Source organism: Ursus arctos, unplaced genomic scaffold (assembly GCF_023065955.2).
Source record: "Ursus arctos isolate Adak ecotype North America unplaced genomic scaffold, UrsArc2.0 scaffold_27, whole genome shotgun sequence".
NCBI lineage: Eukaryota > Metazoa > Chordata > Mammalia > Carnivora > Ursidae > Ursus > Ursus arctos.
Genome location: NW_026622952.1, coordinates 19155595 through 19174532, shown reverse-complemented (window position 1 = coordinate 19174532; position 18938 = coordinate 19155595). Strand labels below are relative to the sequence as shown.

Genomic DNA, 18938 nt, shown 5'->3' with positions numbered 1-18938 from the left:
TATTAGAATAACGACTTCAACAACTTCTAAATAATATGTGGGTGGCACTATTCCTTTTTTTAATTTATTTTTTTATTTTTGTTTTTTAAAGATTTTATTTATTTATTTGAGAGAGAAAGGGCGTTGGGGAGGAGCAGATGGAGAAGGAGAAGCAGACTCCCTGCTGAGCAAAGAGCCCAATGTGGGGCAGATCCCAGGACCCCGGGATCACGACCTGAGCCAAAGGCAGACGATTAACTGACTGAGCCACCCAGGTGCCCCAGGACAGCACTATATCTTGATATATATACTTATGAGAATAACCACAAGCCCTAAAGAAAATAATTTCATTTACTTATAACTTTCCCCCTACTTCATTCTAAAGTTGATATTTACATTTTAGTTCTTCTGCGTATCTTCTACTTCTAAGTGATACCTCTAAATTGTGTTTGTCTTATCACCTTGAGTTACCTTTTCTCATGGTCTGCACCCACTTTTTCTTCCGCTCTGCTGACCCACTTTCCTCCGTCTATCCTACCCCCACCGAGGACACACAGCTTACTTTATGTCACTAAGGCCAGTGTTTACGTTGTCTTCTGCCACCACAACCAGTTGCCTTCTATTTGAAGACTCCTGGAAAACCCAATGGTGTGAGATCATGTCTTTATGTGAACTCAACTTTCAGCATCATACATCTTATAACGTACTCTTGTTCAGTTGCATATTCTTTCAAGAAGTAAACAATGTTTCAAGACCTCAAACAACAGTACCTGTCACTTTCAGCTTTTCAGCCCCAATGGTAATCTCATCTTCATCTGCAGAGAACAGCACCCTGCCATCTTCACTCGCTCTCACTTCAAATCTTTTACACTGAGCTTCCACAGCATCAGCTCCTACGGTCAGAAGAAAGGTTGAACAATGAAACTGGTATGCAGGAAACCACTGACATGTACTTTTTTTTAAAGAGGAGAAATACATAAATTATTTAGTTATTTTATCTCTTCAGTATGTTTTACACCTGAATTAATATTTTCAAATTGTTATCCTTTCTAGTAGGCTAATTTGGTAGAGTTTGCTGGGCTGGGATGGTTGGACATTCATCTGACCTCTAAATGCTTGACATAGTCCTAACAAGGTTTGTAGGTTTAACTAGTTAAGAACAAAACAAAACAAAAACAAAAAAGCTTTGCATATATGCAAGGAGAGATGACATCTGCTTTGTTCTTGGTTATAGCCTGAAAACTTGGCTTTATACCTAGCACATGCTGGATGTTCAATAAATACTTGTGGACCGAATGACTCCCATGTTCCTTCTGAAAGCAGACAATAGTCCCCATGCTTGCTATATTACAAGGTACTTATAAAGCACTGCTCAGCTGTGAAGCTTCAGCTACTCTACATTTTATTTATTTATTTATTTTTAATATTTTATTTATTTGAGAGAGACAGAGATAGTGAGAGAGAGCACGAGCTGGAAGGAGGGGGAGAAGCAGACTCTCCGCTTAGCAGGGAGCTCAATGCGGGGCTGGATCCCAGAACCCTGGGATCATGACCTGAGCCAAAGGCAGGCGCTTAACCGACTGAGCCACCCAGGCACCCCTACTCTACATTTTATATATGCTAATATTAAATTTGTTCACCCTTTATTATCACTGAATGCGAATGCAATCTTGCAAAAAATTATATATATATATACATATATATATGTATATATATGTATGTTTTTAGTGTTCCCCAGTGTATCTTGTCATCAATAACTTTCCTGATTTGTTAAACTATAATATTAAATAAATATAGTTACACCACGGAATTGAAAAATCTGTTTCTGATTTATTGGACAATTTGCATATTAATCCATCTACAAATCACAAAGGCAGCTTCCATATTTGGAAAACATGATTAATTTGTGGGTTTGAAGGGTTTCAACAAGATGACCAAATTGGTCAGAGGGTGAGGAATTGCTATTTCCATAATATCAATTTATTTCATGTGGCATAACACATCTGGCATATGCTACATCTTCCCCTCCTGCAACGATCTGGAGCACTTCCCCTCTGCTATCTACATCACAAACTCTTATCAGATACAGTCCAGCCCAGTCAGGGACCAAGGCACATCGCACTTGTGCATACTTCTTTGCATTTACTTTACATATGCTATGGACTGAACATTTGTGCCTGCCGAAAATTCGTATGTTGAAATCCAAGCCCACCAAGTGATTATGTTAGAAAAGGCGGTCTTTCGGGAGGCGATTAGGTCCTGTGGGTGGTGACCTTATAACGTCTGCCTTTTCCCTCTTTCCAATCTGCCAAGTGAGGACCCAGTGAGAAGCCGGCTATGTCTAGAACAGCAAGCAGCCCCTCGCCAGACGCTGGAGATGTTAGTGCCTTGCTGTTAGAATTCCCAGCATGTAAAGCTGTGAGAAATCAATTTCTGTTGTTTAAACCACCCAGTCTACGGTATTTTGTTATAGCAGTCCAAACAGACTGAGACAATGTACTGCCATTATTTTTTAGATATAGGACCCCCAGGAATTCAAAACATGAGATCATCTTTGTATTCCAAAATTTTCTCCAAATTTAAAATTGGGTCTGATTTCTAGGGGCACTTAGGGTAAGAAGTTACATAGGTGAAGGAATACCAAACATAAGCTTCCTGTCCCTTTCCTTGGCCCTCAACCCCACCTCAGCCCTGCTCCCAGTCCTAGCCCATGGGCTTTAGTATCTTACACCTCCCTCCATCATAGCTTCTGGGGGGCACCTAATAAGAGGAAAACATTAATTCCAAACCCTGATAACATGTGGGATAATTTGCTCTGAAAACAAAATGCATATTTTTCTTATAAGAAACTACATGTTTTTAGGTCTATGTAGAAAAATTTTAAAGTACGACAATGCTAAGTCAGATAAAACTGATGTTAACCTTGCAGGCTGTCAAGATCAAAGTAGCATGAATTGTACTTTAATGTCTGTTATATATATACATATATATGTATATATATTTAAGCAAAGCACTTTTCTTATGAAATTTAATGACAATATTGGAGAAACCATGGGAGACCTACTGTTCTTGGTGACAGTCATTGCCTTTGATCTGGCAAACACTATGTCAGCAGACTGTATTCAGTTGAGTATGTCTTCTGCTAATCATGATCTAACTTTACTGTATGTGCTCTTAATCTTTAAACCATAGTAACCCAACTGGGTGATGTTCAAAAAACTGTGCTGGGGGCTGGTGTGTTGATAAATGTGACCTCTGAGTTTGGAGGCCTCTATGTCTCAATCTTCAAGGCACTCAGACATAACACTAAATCTGAACCGCCTGAAAGATATTCTAGATATTATACATGTAAAACCTTAACTTGTACATCACATTGCTGTCTTCAAATACACTTACTTATTGGATGAATTGATCCACAAAATATATCAGTGACTTTAATGACACTGAAGTGCCTTAGATAACTATATGTATATAATATTTGTAATATATAATATATACACACACATGCTGCATATGGTCACAAATTTATAAGACTTCTCTTGGCATGACATTTAATGTCATCGTATGAAAGATACTTTATTAACGTAGACATGCTATATTGTGTGTCACATAAACAAGCAGAAATATAAGCGGGGTACCCGGATATGGCAAAGTCAGTTGAAATCTTAATTCATTAAATTTAAATAAGCAAAAGCAAATAAGCAAGTAAGAAAATATATGCACACCTGGAATAAAAAAATGCATCTAGGCCATAAATAAGTGCACGCAGAAACATTCAATTAAAAATAGATACATAAATTAATACTGCAGACTACACTTTATTCAACATATTAGTAAAATTTCAGAAGGCAAAACTACAAGCAATTAGTAATACATTGACAGTAAATATTTTAAATCAGAAAATAATTTTGAATATGTTGTGCTTCTGTACATTGCTTTTCTGCAAATAGCAAACAATAAATGCATGTAACTAGACACATATTGCATTGTTGTAAATATTTATGTTTAAAGTTAATGCAGTAGGCTATATGAAATTGTATTTATCATGTCATAACATGTTTCGTGTTGTCTTATTCTGTTTTTCATGTTCCTAGCTTCACATATTTGCTAGGTGAGGTCAACTCAGGATCTAATTGTTCGGAGGGGCAGTAAACGTTCAGTTCCATTTTTTTCTCAACCAGCAATGCTTCCAGAGTTGCAGGAAAGCAGTACGCTTGATGACTCTGGATGAGGAGCTCTGATTTCTTAGCAAACAGATCATGGGGGATAGCGCTATCCGGACTATTCTATATTTTACTAGTCATCTTATATTTTTAAAATTTTTAAAAGATTTTATTTATTTATTTGAGAGAGACAGAGAGAGCATAAGCAGAGGGAAGGGAAGAGGGAGAGGGAGAAGTAGGCTCCCCACTGACCAGGGAGCCTGAAGACACAGGGCCACATCCCAGGACCCCAAGATCATGACCTGAGCCAAAGGCAGATGCTGACCAACTGAGCCGCCCAGACGCCCCTTTACTAGTCATCTTAAACACTAACTTGCTCACTAAAGTCTCAAGACTAAATGCTTCCTTAAGAATATCTGAGGAAGTTTATGTTAGCAACTTCAAAATCAAACAAAGAGCAGTCAGGGATAAAATAAGTAAAGGGAATTGGCAGGAAAAAGGGAGAAAACATGTGAAAAAAATCACAGTTTTCACAAAAGGGTTGAAGTACTCAATATATATCCAAATATTTTCTCTAGTTTGTTTAATGTTCTGCATATATTCCTTAAAAGCAAACAGACGTAGCAACAACAAAGCTATTTTCTTTTTCTCCTCAGAGATGGCCCCATTGCGTTTTTAGAACATTCACATTTCTTACAGTCATATTCAGTAGCCAAAGGCATATCTTTGCATTTCCTACATTAAATCAGTCAAACACATGAATTGGAAAATTTTCTTCAATAAAAATCTCTACAGGGGTTCAAACAATGTATTTCCATGGGGCCTCTTGGTACTATTTAGTCCCAATTTAAAGACAACAAGGCAAAGATCAAAATGGATATGTCTAATTATCTCTGGTGTGTTTTCCTCAAGCATATCATGATGGATCTTTCTTCCTATATAACTCTGATTTTACATGTTGTCAATATTTTCAAGGTCTTGAAGAAGAGTACTATTAAAAGATTAGAAATTCCCACAAGAAAAATAAAAACAAGAGTCAATACAATCAACTAAATTCAAAGTTCTGAAATTCCTGTTTTAGAATTATCATGGGCCTCCAAAAAACAAAAACAAAAAAGCCGAAACAAAACAAAAGAAGCTGCTCTCATGAAATATAAATATAAATAAGCATTGTACTTTATTTTACACTATGTATGTCATTAAAAACTCTTATGTGGAAAGTTTACCCTAAGTGTACTTAGGGAGAGAAGGAGAAGGAGCAGAATGAGCGAAAGGTTACAGGGGCTGGGCTGGTGGTTTATCTTGGAACAAGGGCTCCCGAGCCTTTGGCAATTGCAATCTACACTGGATCCTGTCAGAGATTAGCACAACTTGCCCCCCGCAGCCTACCCCTCCAATCACAGGAATTGATTTCTGTTTCAGAATTGCAGGAGTAACCATTCTTTGTCCAGCAAATAAGGTAGCTCTAGGAACCCTGAGGTCACATTCACCCTTCCTACCATCCTGTGTCTAGACACTTCTTTGTACATAGCAATTCCTCAATAAAAAGTTTGTTTTTACAAAACAAATGAGTGAAGAGGAGGGAAAAAAAGAAAGAGAGAGAGGGAGGCAAACCAAGAAACAGACTCTTAACTATAGAGAGCAAACTGATAGTTTCCAGAGGGGAAGTGAGGTGGGGGATGGGTGAACTAGGTGATGGGGATTAAGGAGGGCACTTGTCATGATGAGCACCAGGTGTTGTATGGAAGTGTTGAATCACTACATTGTTCACTTGAAACTACTATTACACTGTATGTTAACTACCTGGAATTTCCACCATTTGTACTCGTATGCCTTGTTTATCACTCCCTCGCCCATCTATACCATAGCTATGATCACATACTATTGCTCTCCATCTTCCTTTTTAAAAAAGTTATGAAAAACTCATAATATTACAATTGTGTACTTGATGTTACCCACCACCTGGCTGAAGAAATAGTTATTATTACCAACACAAGCCTTCAGCATAATCTCTTCTTAATCACATGCCCTTTCATCTTTGGGGAGTTCTGCATGTCAGCATTAATTATCCTGAAAAGAGTTTTTATCACTCCCATCTTGTAACGTTGTTTCTTATGTGTGTATCCTTAAAACATTTTTCTTAGTTTTGCATGTTTTGTGTTATATACACACACGCACACGTACATACACAAACACATAGATTCACATTACTTGTATTTTTCAGTGACTAGGTTTTTTCACACAGTATTAGGTTTGTGAGATTCATCTATTTTGATACATTGGCTTTATTCACCTTCATTACTATCGTCTATTGTATGGATATACCAGTTAGTGATGGTAATCTTACAAATTTCTACAATATCAGAGTCAGTAACAATGATGCTATAAAAGTTTTTCTACAAGTCTCCTTCTACACTCAAGCAATCCTAGAGCTGATGCTTGGGTGTGAAATGGCTGGATCATAGAGAACATACTTCAAATTTACTAGATAATAAAAAGTTGCTTTCCAAACTGGTTGTATCGATTTACATTCCCGCCAATAGACTATGAGAGTTTTGTAGTTCTCCATCATTTGTCAACACTCAGCGCTACCAGACTTTGTAATTTTTGCCAATCTGAGTTCCTAAAAGGTATGCCACAATGATTTCAATTTAGAATTCCTTGATTACTGCTGGAGTAAGTATCTTTTTTATGCCACTGAGCTTCAGTCTCCTTTACTGACAATATATTCCCCACAGTCAGATGACATGGGGGCACGTGGGGCTGACTCTCTGTCTAGAAGTGGTTCAGTTCTCATAGGGATATTATTCTCTCTGACCAAAGCAATTAATTCATACTCGCTCTGCTGATTTTTGCTCTATGTTTTGAAAAAGAGGCAGATTCTTCTTTTCAGATCATGACACTGGGTATGATAAAAACTTAAGCTTTTAAGGCTAGCTATAATCCCTACATGGAAAAAGTTCAGCCCATCAGTGGAAAGGGGGGGGGGGAAGCGTAGAAGGAGAATGAGAAGAACACAGAGCCATACCTGGAACTATTGCTTAAATGGATGGATCTAGTCAGAGACAAACTCATGTAGTCCTGGACTTGCCTTTTATATGAATCAATAAACCCCACTGAGGGTGAGGAGGACACAAATTCTGAATTGAGTTTCTTTTGGCATTTTTTTCACTCTTTCTGTATTTTCTTCATTTCCATGCATCCTTCTCTCTCTCCCTCTCTGTCATGCTTATCTTTATTAAATAGAAGTTAGAAATCTCCCACCTTTAACAAACACTGCACCCCCACCACACACACAAATCATTAGAATGTGATTAAAAGGAAAAAAAAATATGCTCTAGGACTTTGTGGGGAGGGATGCCACAATATCCTGAGGCAAATTATCTTATAGCCTTTGCATTGAGCAAGCTAAATTTCTACTTAGACAATTTCAAAACTAGCCTTAATGGTATAAATATAATCTTTTATACTTGTATTTTTTTGGTCTTTTTGGTGATTAATGATAATATAATATTATTAATTAATTAATCATTATCATTAACTGGTATGACTACCTAGCCAGCCATTTCATAAATTAATATGGTATTTTCTCCTGGGCCTGGCCTCTATGAATTTTGGCAGGATCAGATGATATATATATGTCTCGTTATCCCACTTTTGTTGACTATGTTGTCTAAGAGAAGTGAAAGCATACATCTTTGACTTATCATTTTGTTTAAGGGGATCAGTTGAACAGCATATGCATACAATATTCTGTTTTTTGTATAGTATGCAAACACAAAATTAATGCATTTCAAAACTGTGGATGGCACAAAGTTGGTGAGTGAAATATTCTCTAAAAATCTTTATGTATCACAATCATTCATGTTCTTTTAATTTATAAAGGAAAAATAGAAACAAAAATACATGTTGCATGCAGCGAAAAAGATACTATCTGATAGACTTACTCTCTATAAGTAGCAACAGTGAATACTTAAGTAATGAGAAGAGACTGCTTACAACTACATTTTTGGTAAGCTGTTGTTATAAGAGAGAGAAGAAAACAAATTCCTAATATTCTCTGGTAATCTCTCATTGTCTAATTTTTCAGCAGACATTAATAATGTCTAAAATGATGCAATATAATTTATGGAAGAACATTAGAGTTGAAAAGCCATTTCTTGATAATATCGAACTAAAATTTTTTCCACTGCAGCCTATTACTTTTTATTTTTAACATATGTTTCATAAGAACAACAAGTAACTTCTCAGAATTTTTCCTTCTTTCTTATCAGCTTGCCCTGGTCTTCTGCTACATTTTGACACATCTATCAGGGTAGTTTCATGGAACTCCTTAATACTTTTAATCTTTTTCATTCTAACATGCATTTTCTCTCAAGTAACAACATGTGTATCCATGTTACACATCACCACAAGCACAAAAACTGAGTTGTGGAAACAATTTTCTAATATATTTTTATGCAAATTCCCCCCCAATTATATGCAGTATAACTTGTTTAGTTGTGGCAGTATAATTTTGCAGATGTATTCAACTAATAATGTAATCTCATGGTACCAATTAAGTATAAATTTCTTGCCAAATATCAAGATTATTTTTTCTCTATTTTCAAAAACATCCAACTTTGACAATTAATTTATCACATAAATATCATAGTGAAAGTCACCTTAACAGTGTATGTATTTACTTTTCTACTGTAAGAGAATGTACACAGAAACCATTCCAGACAGAGAACCGTATCCTTGAAAATGTCAGGAAAAAGTAACCACCTTCTCTACAGAGTAGCTTTAGCATATTTATTTTACTATCTGCTAATACTTTTCTTTAAAAGATTTTATTTATTCATTTATTTCAGAGACAGAAGGAGAGAAAGAGAGAGAGCACGATTGGGGAGGAGGGGCAGAGATAGAGTGAGAAGCAGACTCCCCACTAAGAAGGGAGCCTGATGATGTGGGTCTCCATTCCAGGACCCCAAGATCATGACCTGAACCGAAGTCAGACGCTTAACCAACTGACCCACCCAGGTGCCCCTACCTGCTAATACTTTTTAGTAAGACTATTTGAGGTGTGGTTATCAGTACTTAGTTTTTACATAAAAATTGTTTCCTATTCCTTTTAATATTAGGTAGACTGTCTCTGAATTTCCTTTAGTGGGAACATGTTTTTAGTGTTATAAATCAATTAACTGAGCACTACACAAGAATAAACTTCAAGATAAACAATGTAAGAAATCCTAGTATAAAACACAGTTTTTATTATAATCTGATCATTTTAAGTATCGTTAGGCAATTGTGCATTATTATTGATTTGTTATAGCTAAAGCATATTTTTATGATTACATGGCATTCTTAGAATTGCTCGCATTTAAAAGCATTATTTCTGATTCCCAAAGAAGCATCGGACTTGGGTTTCTGCAAAAATGACCAAATAAGGTACTTGGGTTAAAGCTCTTCTATCAGAAAGAAAGATCTAGTTTATAATCCCCCAAATTAGAATGCCTTAGCCCAGCAAAGGTCTGTTTTTGTTCATGCTCATTTCCAGCAAGATTTAGCAGGATGCTATAATCACAGTAATCATCAGGGACCAAATGATTAAGGCTCCATCTCAACATTTGCTTTCAAAATTGTGGCAACAAGAGAAAAGGATATGGCAAACTTAGCACTATCTTTTAACTTTCATTTAGAAGTAATACATCATTTTATTTTATTGGCCAGTGAAGGTGATATCACCAAGTCTGTTCCCAAATAAGTAGGAATTTATAATATCTAACCTGATGTTCACCTCTAAATACAAAACTGACAGAGAACAATAAAATATTTATTGTCAGGGCTGCCAAAGCACCACACATTGTAGCTTGAAAAACAGAAGCTTATTGCTTTACAGTTCTGGAGGCTAGAAGTCTGAAATGGCAGAGTCGCTCCCTCCTGAGGCTATGAGGGAAGGATCTGCTCTAGGTCTCTCTCCCTGGTTTGCAGATGGCCAATTTTCCATGTGTTTCGTCTCCCCTCTATATGTATGTTTGTGTCCAAATTTCTCCTTTTTGTAAGAACACCGATCATATTTGATGGTCCACCCTAATGCCCCCATTTTAATTTGATTATCTTTATTTCCAAATAAGACCCTATCTTCAAATAAGATCACATTCTGAGATACTAGGGGTTAGGACTTTGTATATGAATGGGGGGGAGGAGCATAATTTAACACATAAGACATATCTTCAATGTTATGTGGAGAAAAAAATAACAAAAGTAAAAAATGTCAACCTAGGATTTTAAGTCTAACAAAATTATCATCCAAGATTGAAGATATTTTCAGACTAACAAAAACTGAGAGAACTAATCACCAACAAATTCATTTTAAGAAAATTATGAAGGACTTTTTTCAAGAAAAAGGAAACAGTCACAGATCAAATATCAGAGATACAAGAAGATTAAGATTTGAGAGAACACACTTTCCTGGGTTTTCCTCTAGCTCACTAGTTATACTTTTTCAGTCTACCTTTCTGCTTCCCCCTTTTCTTCCTATTCTCTAAATATTTACATGCTCCAGAGGTCAGACTAATAACTCCTAAAGTGTATTTTTTGTGAAATGTCTCCAGAACAAAGAAAAAATAAAAGAATTGAGAAAAAATCCTTTGCTATTTATATCTATTCACCTACAGGTTCTCATCCAGGATGATGTCTTTAAGTAAAGTATATGTGTTCAAATCCAAAATTTGTAACATGTGCACTAATATGTACCTTGAAATTCACATTTATGTAACTAACTGTTTATAAATGTCAGAAAGGCATTGTGTATCTCAGTAAGAACTCTTGATTATCACACACTTGCTAATTTATTTTTTCCTCAATAATCCCTTTCTCAGGGAAGAGGGACACAATTCACCCCAAGAGTTTAACCCTCAACTTCAAGGTTCATCTCAGGTGCCCCTTCTGGAATGACAATGTTGAGAGCTCAGCAGATCTGGTCTCCAGAAACACTATTGAAAGATATTTTATAAACAATTTGAATTTTCAGTAAATAGTTCTAAGGATATACAGCAAATGGACAAACATTTATTCAAGAAAATCTATTAAAACAGTAGAAACAGAGTCTGTATCATTTGGATCATGAGCCACTTACTTTATCCCCTCCCAGCTCAATATGATGGAAAGTCCATGCTACGTAGGTACAGCCAAGAACACAAGGCTCCTTCTTCATCTACCTCCCAGTGAAGAACTAAGATATTTTCCCAGGAGGGAGAGGGTGTCAGTATTTTCCATCCTATGCTCTACATAACTGTTGCAGAGGACAAGTTCCTAGGAAGTTCAACTGAGAGATGAGGGCTCACTTCTTCCACTCACACTCCACTCACAGGACGGAGGCTCTACCTTAAGCATGATGTAGTGATAATACAGGGGCCCAAATCACCCTCCCTTTAGCTCTTTCACAGGATGGAGTTTGCATGTCAGGATAAGCAAGTCCTAGAAGCTACACCCAATCCCCAGCTTTGCCAAATGCCCGGGAACTAAGCAAGAGTGCCACTCAGAAAGAAACTTATCACTGTCCCCTCTTTCAGGTGTAGTTCAGAGATTTTGCCCAAGAAGAGAAATGGGCTACAAAACACAAAACTGAAGCTCTTCCCAAAGAAGATTTTATTTGCGGAAGACCTGGAGGAAGTTCGAACCTAAGGAGGCTCTCAAAAACAATGCAGCTGCGGTGAAAAGTAATAAAGAGGAGACCAAAGGCTTTATCAGTGACAAAAGCTAAACCATAGTCCATGAAACAATTTATGCTCCAGGACAATATATAAACAATATAGCAATCAGCCAGAAATTAGTATAGCTTATCAGCAGGGTGTGCTCAGGGAAAGAGACAGGCCAACATTGCACTGCTAAAACCACTGTTATCCCTGGTGACTGTGTGCGTGCTCAGGGCTGCACCCTCTCAGGAACTTCAGGAGCTTTAAACTGAGGGGTGGGGGAGGGGACAGAGAGCAGTAGACTTCAATAAAATAATCCAGTCACTTACCAAAGAAATAAGCAAGCAAATAATGATAACAAGCCCCGAGGGTGATGGTGGAGGACCAGCACCCAGACTTGCTACAATATATTACCTAAACTTCCAATTTTCCACCAAAAATTATGACATGCAAAGGAAGAGGGAAGTCTGACCCATAGATGATAAATATCAGGCAATAGAAAGCGCTTGTGAAAATGATCACATGTCACATTTAACAGACGAGGACTTCAAATGGCTAAAGTAGCCAGTATACACACATTCAAATAACTAAAGGGAACTGTTTTTAAAGAATCAAATGAAAGTATAATAAAATGTTTCATCAAATGGAGAATATCAATACAGATAGAGAAGTTGTAAAAAGAAGCAAATGAAAATGCTGAAGCTTAGAAGTACAAGAACTGAATGAAAAATTCATTCCACAGTAAACCTGAACTAGCAGAAGAAAGAATTAGCAATTTTAAAGAGAAATAAAACCCATAAAATCTAAGAACAGTGGGGAAAAGGAATGAAGAAAAATGAACAGAGCCTCAGAGAGAAACGTGGGACATCACTAAACACAGGAACATACGTGTACTAGAAATGCCAGAAGAGATGAATAACAGAAAACATACCTTCCACATACAGACACATTGCAGTAGACAGGAGGAGAGCCAAAGAGAACTAGAAACCTTGAAAGCAGCAACAGAAAAATGGCACATGAGTTACAAGGAAGCCCTTTAAGGTTACCAGCTGACTTCTCTGAAACAATGGAGAGGCTTTCTTACTCGTGCCTCTACTTGGCCTCTTGTTGCCCTGCCTCCCCCATGTATATCCTCCACATATAAGTCTGAGTCACATTTTCAAAATGAAAATCAGACCACATGACTCATGTATTTGAATCCCCTCAAGAGCTCCACATGATATTCGGAATGCATTCTATCTTTTCAACTCTCAGGACTCTCGATTTCTGCTTTCATCACAATGGTCCTTCCGCCACTTCTTAAACACACTGATTTTATTAAACACACAGGTTTTTACACGTTTCCTTTCTTCTGCCTGTCCTGCTCTATTTAGCCAGACCATGGTGTGTTTTGCTCATGATTGTATTTGGTTTCCTAAGAGTTATTCCCTCAAGTAGCTCATCCTTGACCATTCCCTAAAATGGCCACCATTCCCCCTCTTCCTCCTCTGTCTTGTGTATAGAAACTCGCCACACCCTTCACATTATTGGAAGCCTTACCCCACCATTTCATCTAAAACAATCCTGTTCCTACCTTCATTTTCTTCCACTTGAATCTACTTTATTCTTCTTCTTATCACTTTTGGTTGCTTGTTTATTTTCTGAAAACCTCACTATAATATAACCTCCCTTGGTTTAAGGATTTTTATTTTCCTGATTCATCTGAAGCTTCAGTAATTAAGCAGTTTCTCACCTATTAGAGGTGTTCAAGAAGTATTTCTGGCATAGACAATTTGATTATTGATTTAATAATCTTATTTAATTTTCACCTCAATAAACATTCCAAGAACTAACATCTAGTTCCTTTATCATCTAAATAAATGCTTTATAGTCTGCTTAAATCTACTTTTTTCATAATATCTTTTATAATAACATCACTTTAGCTTTTGGCTTCTTACATGGTCTATTTCAATTCCTGTCTTTCCTCCCCTTCTGTGTAAACATGCTATGTGACTTGCCTTACCTAATAATATGAAAAACTTAATACAGATTTATGGCATACATATTGATAGGAGTATATTTCAAGTTCCTTATAAGCGTGAACATTGATTATGCAGCTACTATATGCTCACATTTGTTCAGGAGCCATCTTAAATGTAGTTTGATAAACCACTGCGCACTCTGAAGAAAAAAAACCTCACAAAAATTAACCTATATGCCTCTTCCACTAACAAAAAAGACAACTTCTTGAATTATGAGTTTTCTACTAATTTTAAGAGTCTATAAAAAGAAGAATGCTCTTATTATACCTTTTAAATTGCCCTATTTTCAGAAGGAATGCTCTGATTTTGTTACCTAATGTTTTCCAGTGATTGAATATTAAATGTGGGGGTTTTAGTTCATTTACATAAAATGTGAAATTTTATCCATTAATATAATTACCTTTAATGTCTATGAGAAAATGTGCAGTGAGAAGGGGTTTTAAACTTAGTGAAGAAACTATTCATAAAAGTGTCGACATGGCTCACGGGCATTCTTAAATCCCCTTTTCACTACACCATTTTTTTCTTCCCAGTCTCTTTCTGATATAGAAACCCAAAGAAAAGGGTAAAGAAATTAGAAGGATTTCTTTCCATATAGGAATGACAAAAGCAAAGTCAAGTGAATACAAATTGAGTCCTTAAATTAATATGTAACATTTCCATTAAATATTTCTCTCAGAAATAGCACCTGTCCAACCCACTGCTATCTTCTGGTTTATAAAATGACTGCCTAATTCGTTGTTTCAAAAAGGTAACAGGACTTTCAGATAAATAAAATAAATAATATTTCTCTAAGATCGACTTTTTCCCTACATTCATTTTTTTTTTTAAGATTTTATTTATTTATTTGACAGAGACAGAGAGAGGGAGAGTGAGCACAAGCAGGGGGAGCTGCAGAGGGAGAGGGAGAAACAGGTTTCCCCCTGAGCAGGGAGCCCAACGTGGGACTCTATTCCAGGACCCTGGGATCATGACCTGAGACAAAGGCAGAAGATAACTGACTGAGTCACCCAGACACCCCCACATTCATCTTTCTAACAACATCCTTACTTCCTCTAGTCTCCTGAAGTTTTCCTGATATCCTTAAGCTTTCCTGATATCCTGAATTTTTAAAAACCGTTCAAGTAGAAATGTCAATAGCTAAGATGCCTCTCCCCCAAACTAATGTTTGTATATGTTGGTCATATTTGGGGTAAGGATATGATGAAGTCATTTATTAAATTAAATGTTTGAGGAAACTTCTGACATTATTGTGTTTCAGTAGACAGCACTTGAATTTGTTAAAAGTAATTTGCAGAATGGATTTCTAAGTTTCTTATTTCCTGCTTATCTATTCCTTTTTTGGATTTAAGCAAGGCTATGTTATCTCTTCATGGCCTATCTCTCCCTTTCAGAATAGGTATTTAAATCAGTGTGTTTTACAGAGTCACCTAAAGTAACTTCCTACATTGTTATCATCCAATTGAAATTTCTAATTATTTTCCACACATTGTCCTTTATTATTGATTAATATATATATTTTAAATTCTAAGGTATTTTCTGATTAAAAGCAATACTTGCCATCAGATTATCCAGTTAAATATGAAAGAAAAAAGTATCGTAGCAAAACATGCAGCACATTTCAAATACAGTCTAATTTCCCTTCACCAACATAACTGCACCTGTCTTTCCCTGAAACCAGCTGTTTGGTGCTCAGAGGATATAAATAATTTGATGATAAAATTAAGTGAAATGTAATTATAATACTTGAAATATATCACCTGGCAAATTCTTTTATTATCACTTATCTATTGCAGGTATTAAATGAAGAGATCTAAGACCTGAAAGTATATTTCCAAAAAGTTCCTTCTGGATATTCGTCTATATCCGAATACTGGTTAGGCTGATTCTTGTTCCCATATATGTTTGGTATGTGCTCAGTGGTCAGAATGCACACATGATGGTGTCAGGGATCCAGGTCTCTTCTACCTACTCTGTTGCTCTGTCACTTTAAAACTACAGCTTCCATCTTGGAGACCAACACAGGTGCTTGGGTTGCTTTAATGTGTCTCATTCCAGAGAGAGGAAAGGTAAAATAGAGGGCAGGCCCATTTCTCTTTTTTTCTTTTCTTTTCTTCTTTTCTTTTCTTTTTTCTTCCCCCCACCCTTTCTTTCTTTCTTTTTCTGTTAGGATTCTAATTCCAGTTAGTTAACATGCAGTGTTATATTAGATTCATGTATACCATTTCTTTTAAAAAGACACTATTTGACATCCTACATGTCACCTCCACTTATATCCACTTGGCTTGAACTCAGGCACACCTGGCTACATTAGAAGCCTGTTGTCTTCAGCTGGGTAGTCACAGGGCAACTAACACTGGTGATTGTATTTCTAAAGGGGGAGGGGAAGAATGGTCACAGGGAGGGAGCCATTAACGGTATCTACAGCATCATGCAAGTGCTTTTACCTCAGAAATTAATCTTAATCATTCCTCAGACTTCCAAAAACCCTAGAGTCAACATTTACACATATTTTTCTTATGGTTCTTTTGTTAGTAATAGCTGGATTCCATATCCTGTAGGATTACTTATCTTAATTATGGTCCTGTTACTTTATCAAAAATGATACTTTGCCTCTAAATTAAGTAAAGGAAGGCTATCAGAAGCAGAAACCCCTTAGGTTTGAGTCACACTTTGTATAAACGCATTGTTTTGTTAACATGAAATTTCTATGACCCATAGAAAAATGTCACATAATCAATGACTTAAAAGCCAACCGCATACATAAAGAAGAGAGTACTTGCTAGAAGTATCCTGATTTAGTAAAAATATTTCCTCCAAAAATTCTAGTTGGGTAATGCTTTATTGTAAAGACGGAAAACAAATAATTTTATTAAGTTTTTATTTAGGAAATTATGTTGCCATTTAGTAAATTTTGCATTTAAAGAAAAATAAATGATAATATGGAAAAAAATACTACTCTATCTATTGCTTAGTGGTCTGCTTGATAATTACCTTAAGTATTATTATTCATTCTGCATTTCTTTCCTAACAGTACATGATTTGCATATTGTTAAACACTACTTTTTATAACTAAATCTCTACTATTTCTTTCCATAACATGTATATTTTGGAAAAGGAATATTACACTGAGATATTAAAATGTTTTGTGACCGCCAAGCATTCTTTAATAAAAATTACCAGTAAAATAATTATGAATAAATTGCATATCATGTTTGAGCTTTTATTCCCAAATTCTAGTTAAGCCTATTTGTAATACTATCAGCCATTTCACCCGATTCTCTATTTCTTTTCTTCCAAGTCTTCATATTCACTAATTTGATAAGCATGAAATTGATGTCAGTAGATCAGTTTCTCAATATTACTTTCATGTCTTTCCAACATATAATGAGCTATTAACATATGAACTACTGTAAAAAAGAGCAGTAGGTAGTCTTCATGTAGTAGACATTTGAATTAAGAATACAATTTTCATTTTTAAAATTAAATTATCAGGGAGAAAAACCTAGATGTATTTAATAAACTACGAACGAATCAGTGATATATTCCATAAGAGACTATACTTCACACCTACTAAAAATCATATACGATGGGTGTGTATGTCTGCATATACTGAAAGGAGTGATAACATCATTTTAAAATTGCTACAGTTACATATGTTTTTTACCTATGTTATTTGTGGTTATGTTGGAAGAAGAAATACTATTTTTGAAGATCTCTCAGTAGGTGACTATATCCAATACTCTGTCAAAATCTTTTCTCCTACATTATTGTTCATAAATCACTTTTTCTTTTGACAAGGTAATGCATTTACATAATACAAAAGTTTAAAGCATAAGTTATACAGGATGAGTCTCACTTCTACCCTTGCCCTATAAATCCTTTTCTGACATTTTCCTTAAATGGAACAATTTTTGTTGTTCCTTGTGAACTTTTTTATTTTTAGCAAAAAAAAGCACAGATAATTATATCTCTTTTTCTTAAACAAAATGCACATTTTTTACAATGTTTGTCCACTGCTTTTCACATAGTAACTATATTCCATTTTCAAATTACCTTTGGTTCATGACAATCTAAATAAAGGAGAGGATATAATAATGCAGGCACCCAAACTTGTCTAGCTTTTGTTTGATTCAACATGTGTTTATTTATTATTTGCTTACAATTATTCTCATAAGTTGTAACTGCTTGTAGTTTAATAAGAAAACTCCTGTCTGAACAATATGTTTTATTAATCATTTTGAGGAATACACTGATGCCATGTTAATTAAATTTTCACTTGACACTAAAACTGAAGGGACAGCTACTTAACAGAATGAGAATTCTAAAGGATCCTGACAGATTGGCATGAGGGGACGATAATTTTTAATAAACATTTAAAAAATAGATATATTTTGCATGGGAATAAAGAGACATCCTTTGAAAAACAGAATGTGAGGAGGGAGAATTATCAACATTTGTGGGGGGAAAAGTGTTTTGCTTGTTAGACAACTTTGTCAGATGGGTTTAAGTAGTAAATATTATTTTAAACTGTAGAACTAGAGATGCAATGCTGATGAGCGAGAAAATGATCCCGTTAAACTTTGTGTTGATTAAACCACATCTATCTGGATTATTGTATGTTATTACAGGCCTTCTCTGATGGCTGATTGTTGATGTGAACTAAATATGTGATCAGAGTAGGGTCAACCTTGTTGGTGAAGAGATATAAAACTTAGTCAATACAGTAAAATTGCTATTGGAAGTCTACTTTTGGAATGAAATCACAGTTGGAATGAAAAAGTGTCATATAAATAGCAGAGGGTGTGTCACACATTTTGGTCACACTTTACTTGAGCGTTCAGCTATGTTTTAAGCTCTAAGGTTTATGAAGGATGTTGTAATAGTTTGTAATGATAAGAAAATGAACAAAATGATATAAAAATATTTCTGCCTTTGATCAAGATGGAATATCTGAGATCAGATTTACCCTCTCATCTGAAATACCATCAAAAAAGACAAAGTATATAAAACTATGGTTTTCAAGACACTCAACATCAGGGAATGAAGAAGAGTAATACCTAAGAGACGAAAACAAACAAGATGGGATCATACCT

General features: G+C 35.7%; 1 protein-coding gene across 1 annotated transcript in view; it reads right to left on the bottom strand.

Moving 5' to 3' along the window:
• Positions 1–18938, bottom strand: part of SGCZ (sarcoglycan zeta) — a 1051274-nt gene that overhangs the window by 50398 nt on the left and 981938 nt on the right. Inside the window, exon 5 of the mRNA XM_026508469.3 lies at positions 750–872. Within this exon, the coding sequence (XP_026364254.2) occupies positions 750–872 (123 nt within the window). The remainder of the gene's footprint in view (positions 1–749; positions 873–18938) is intronic.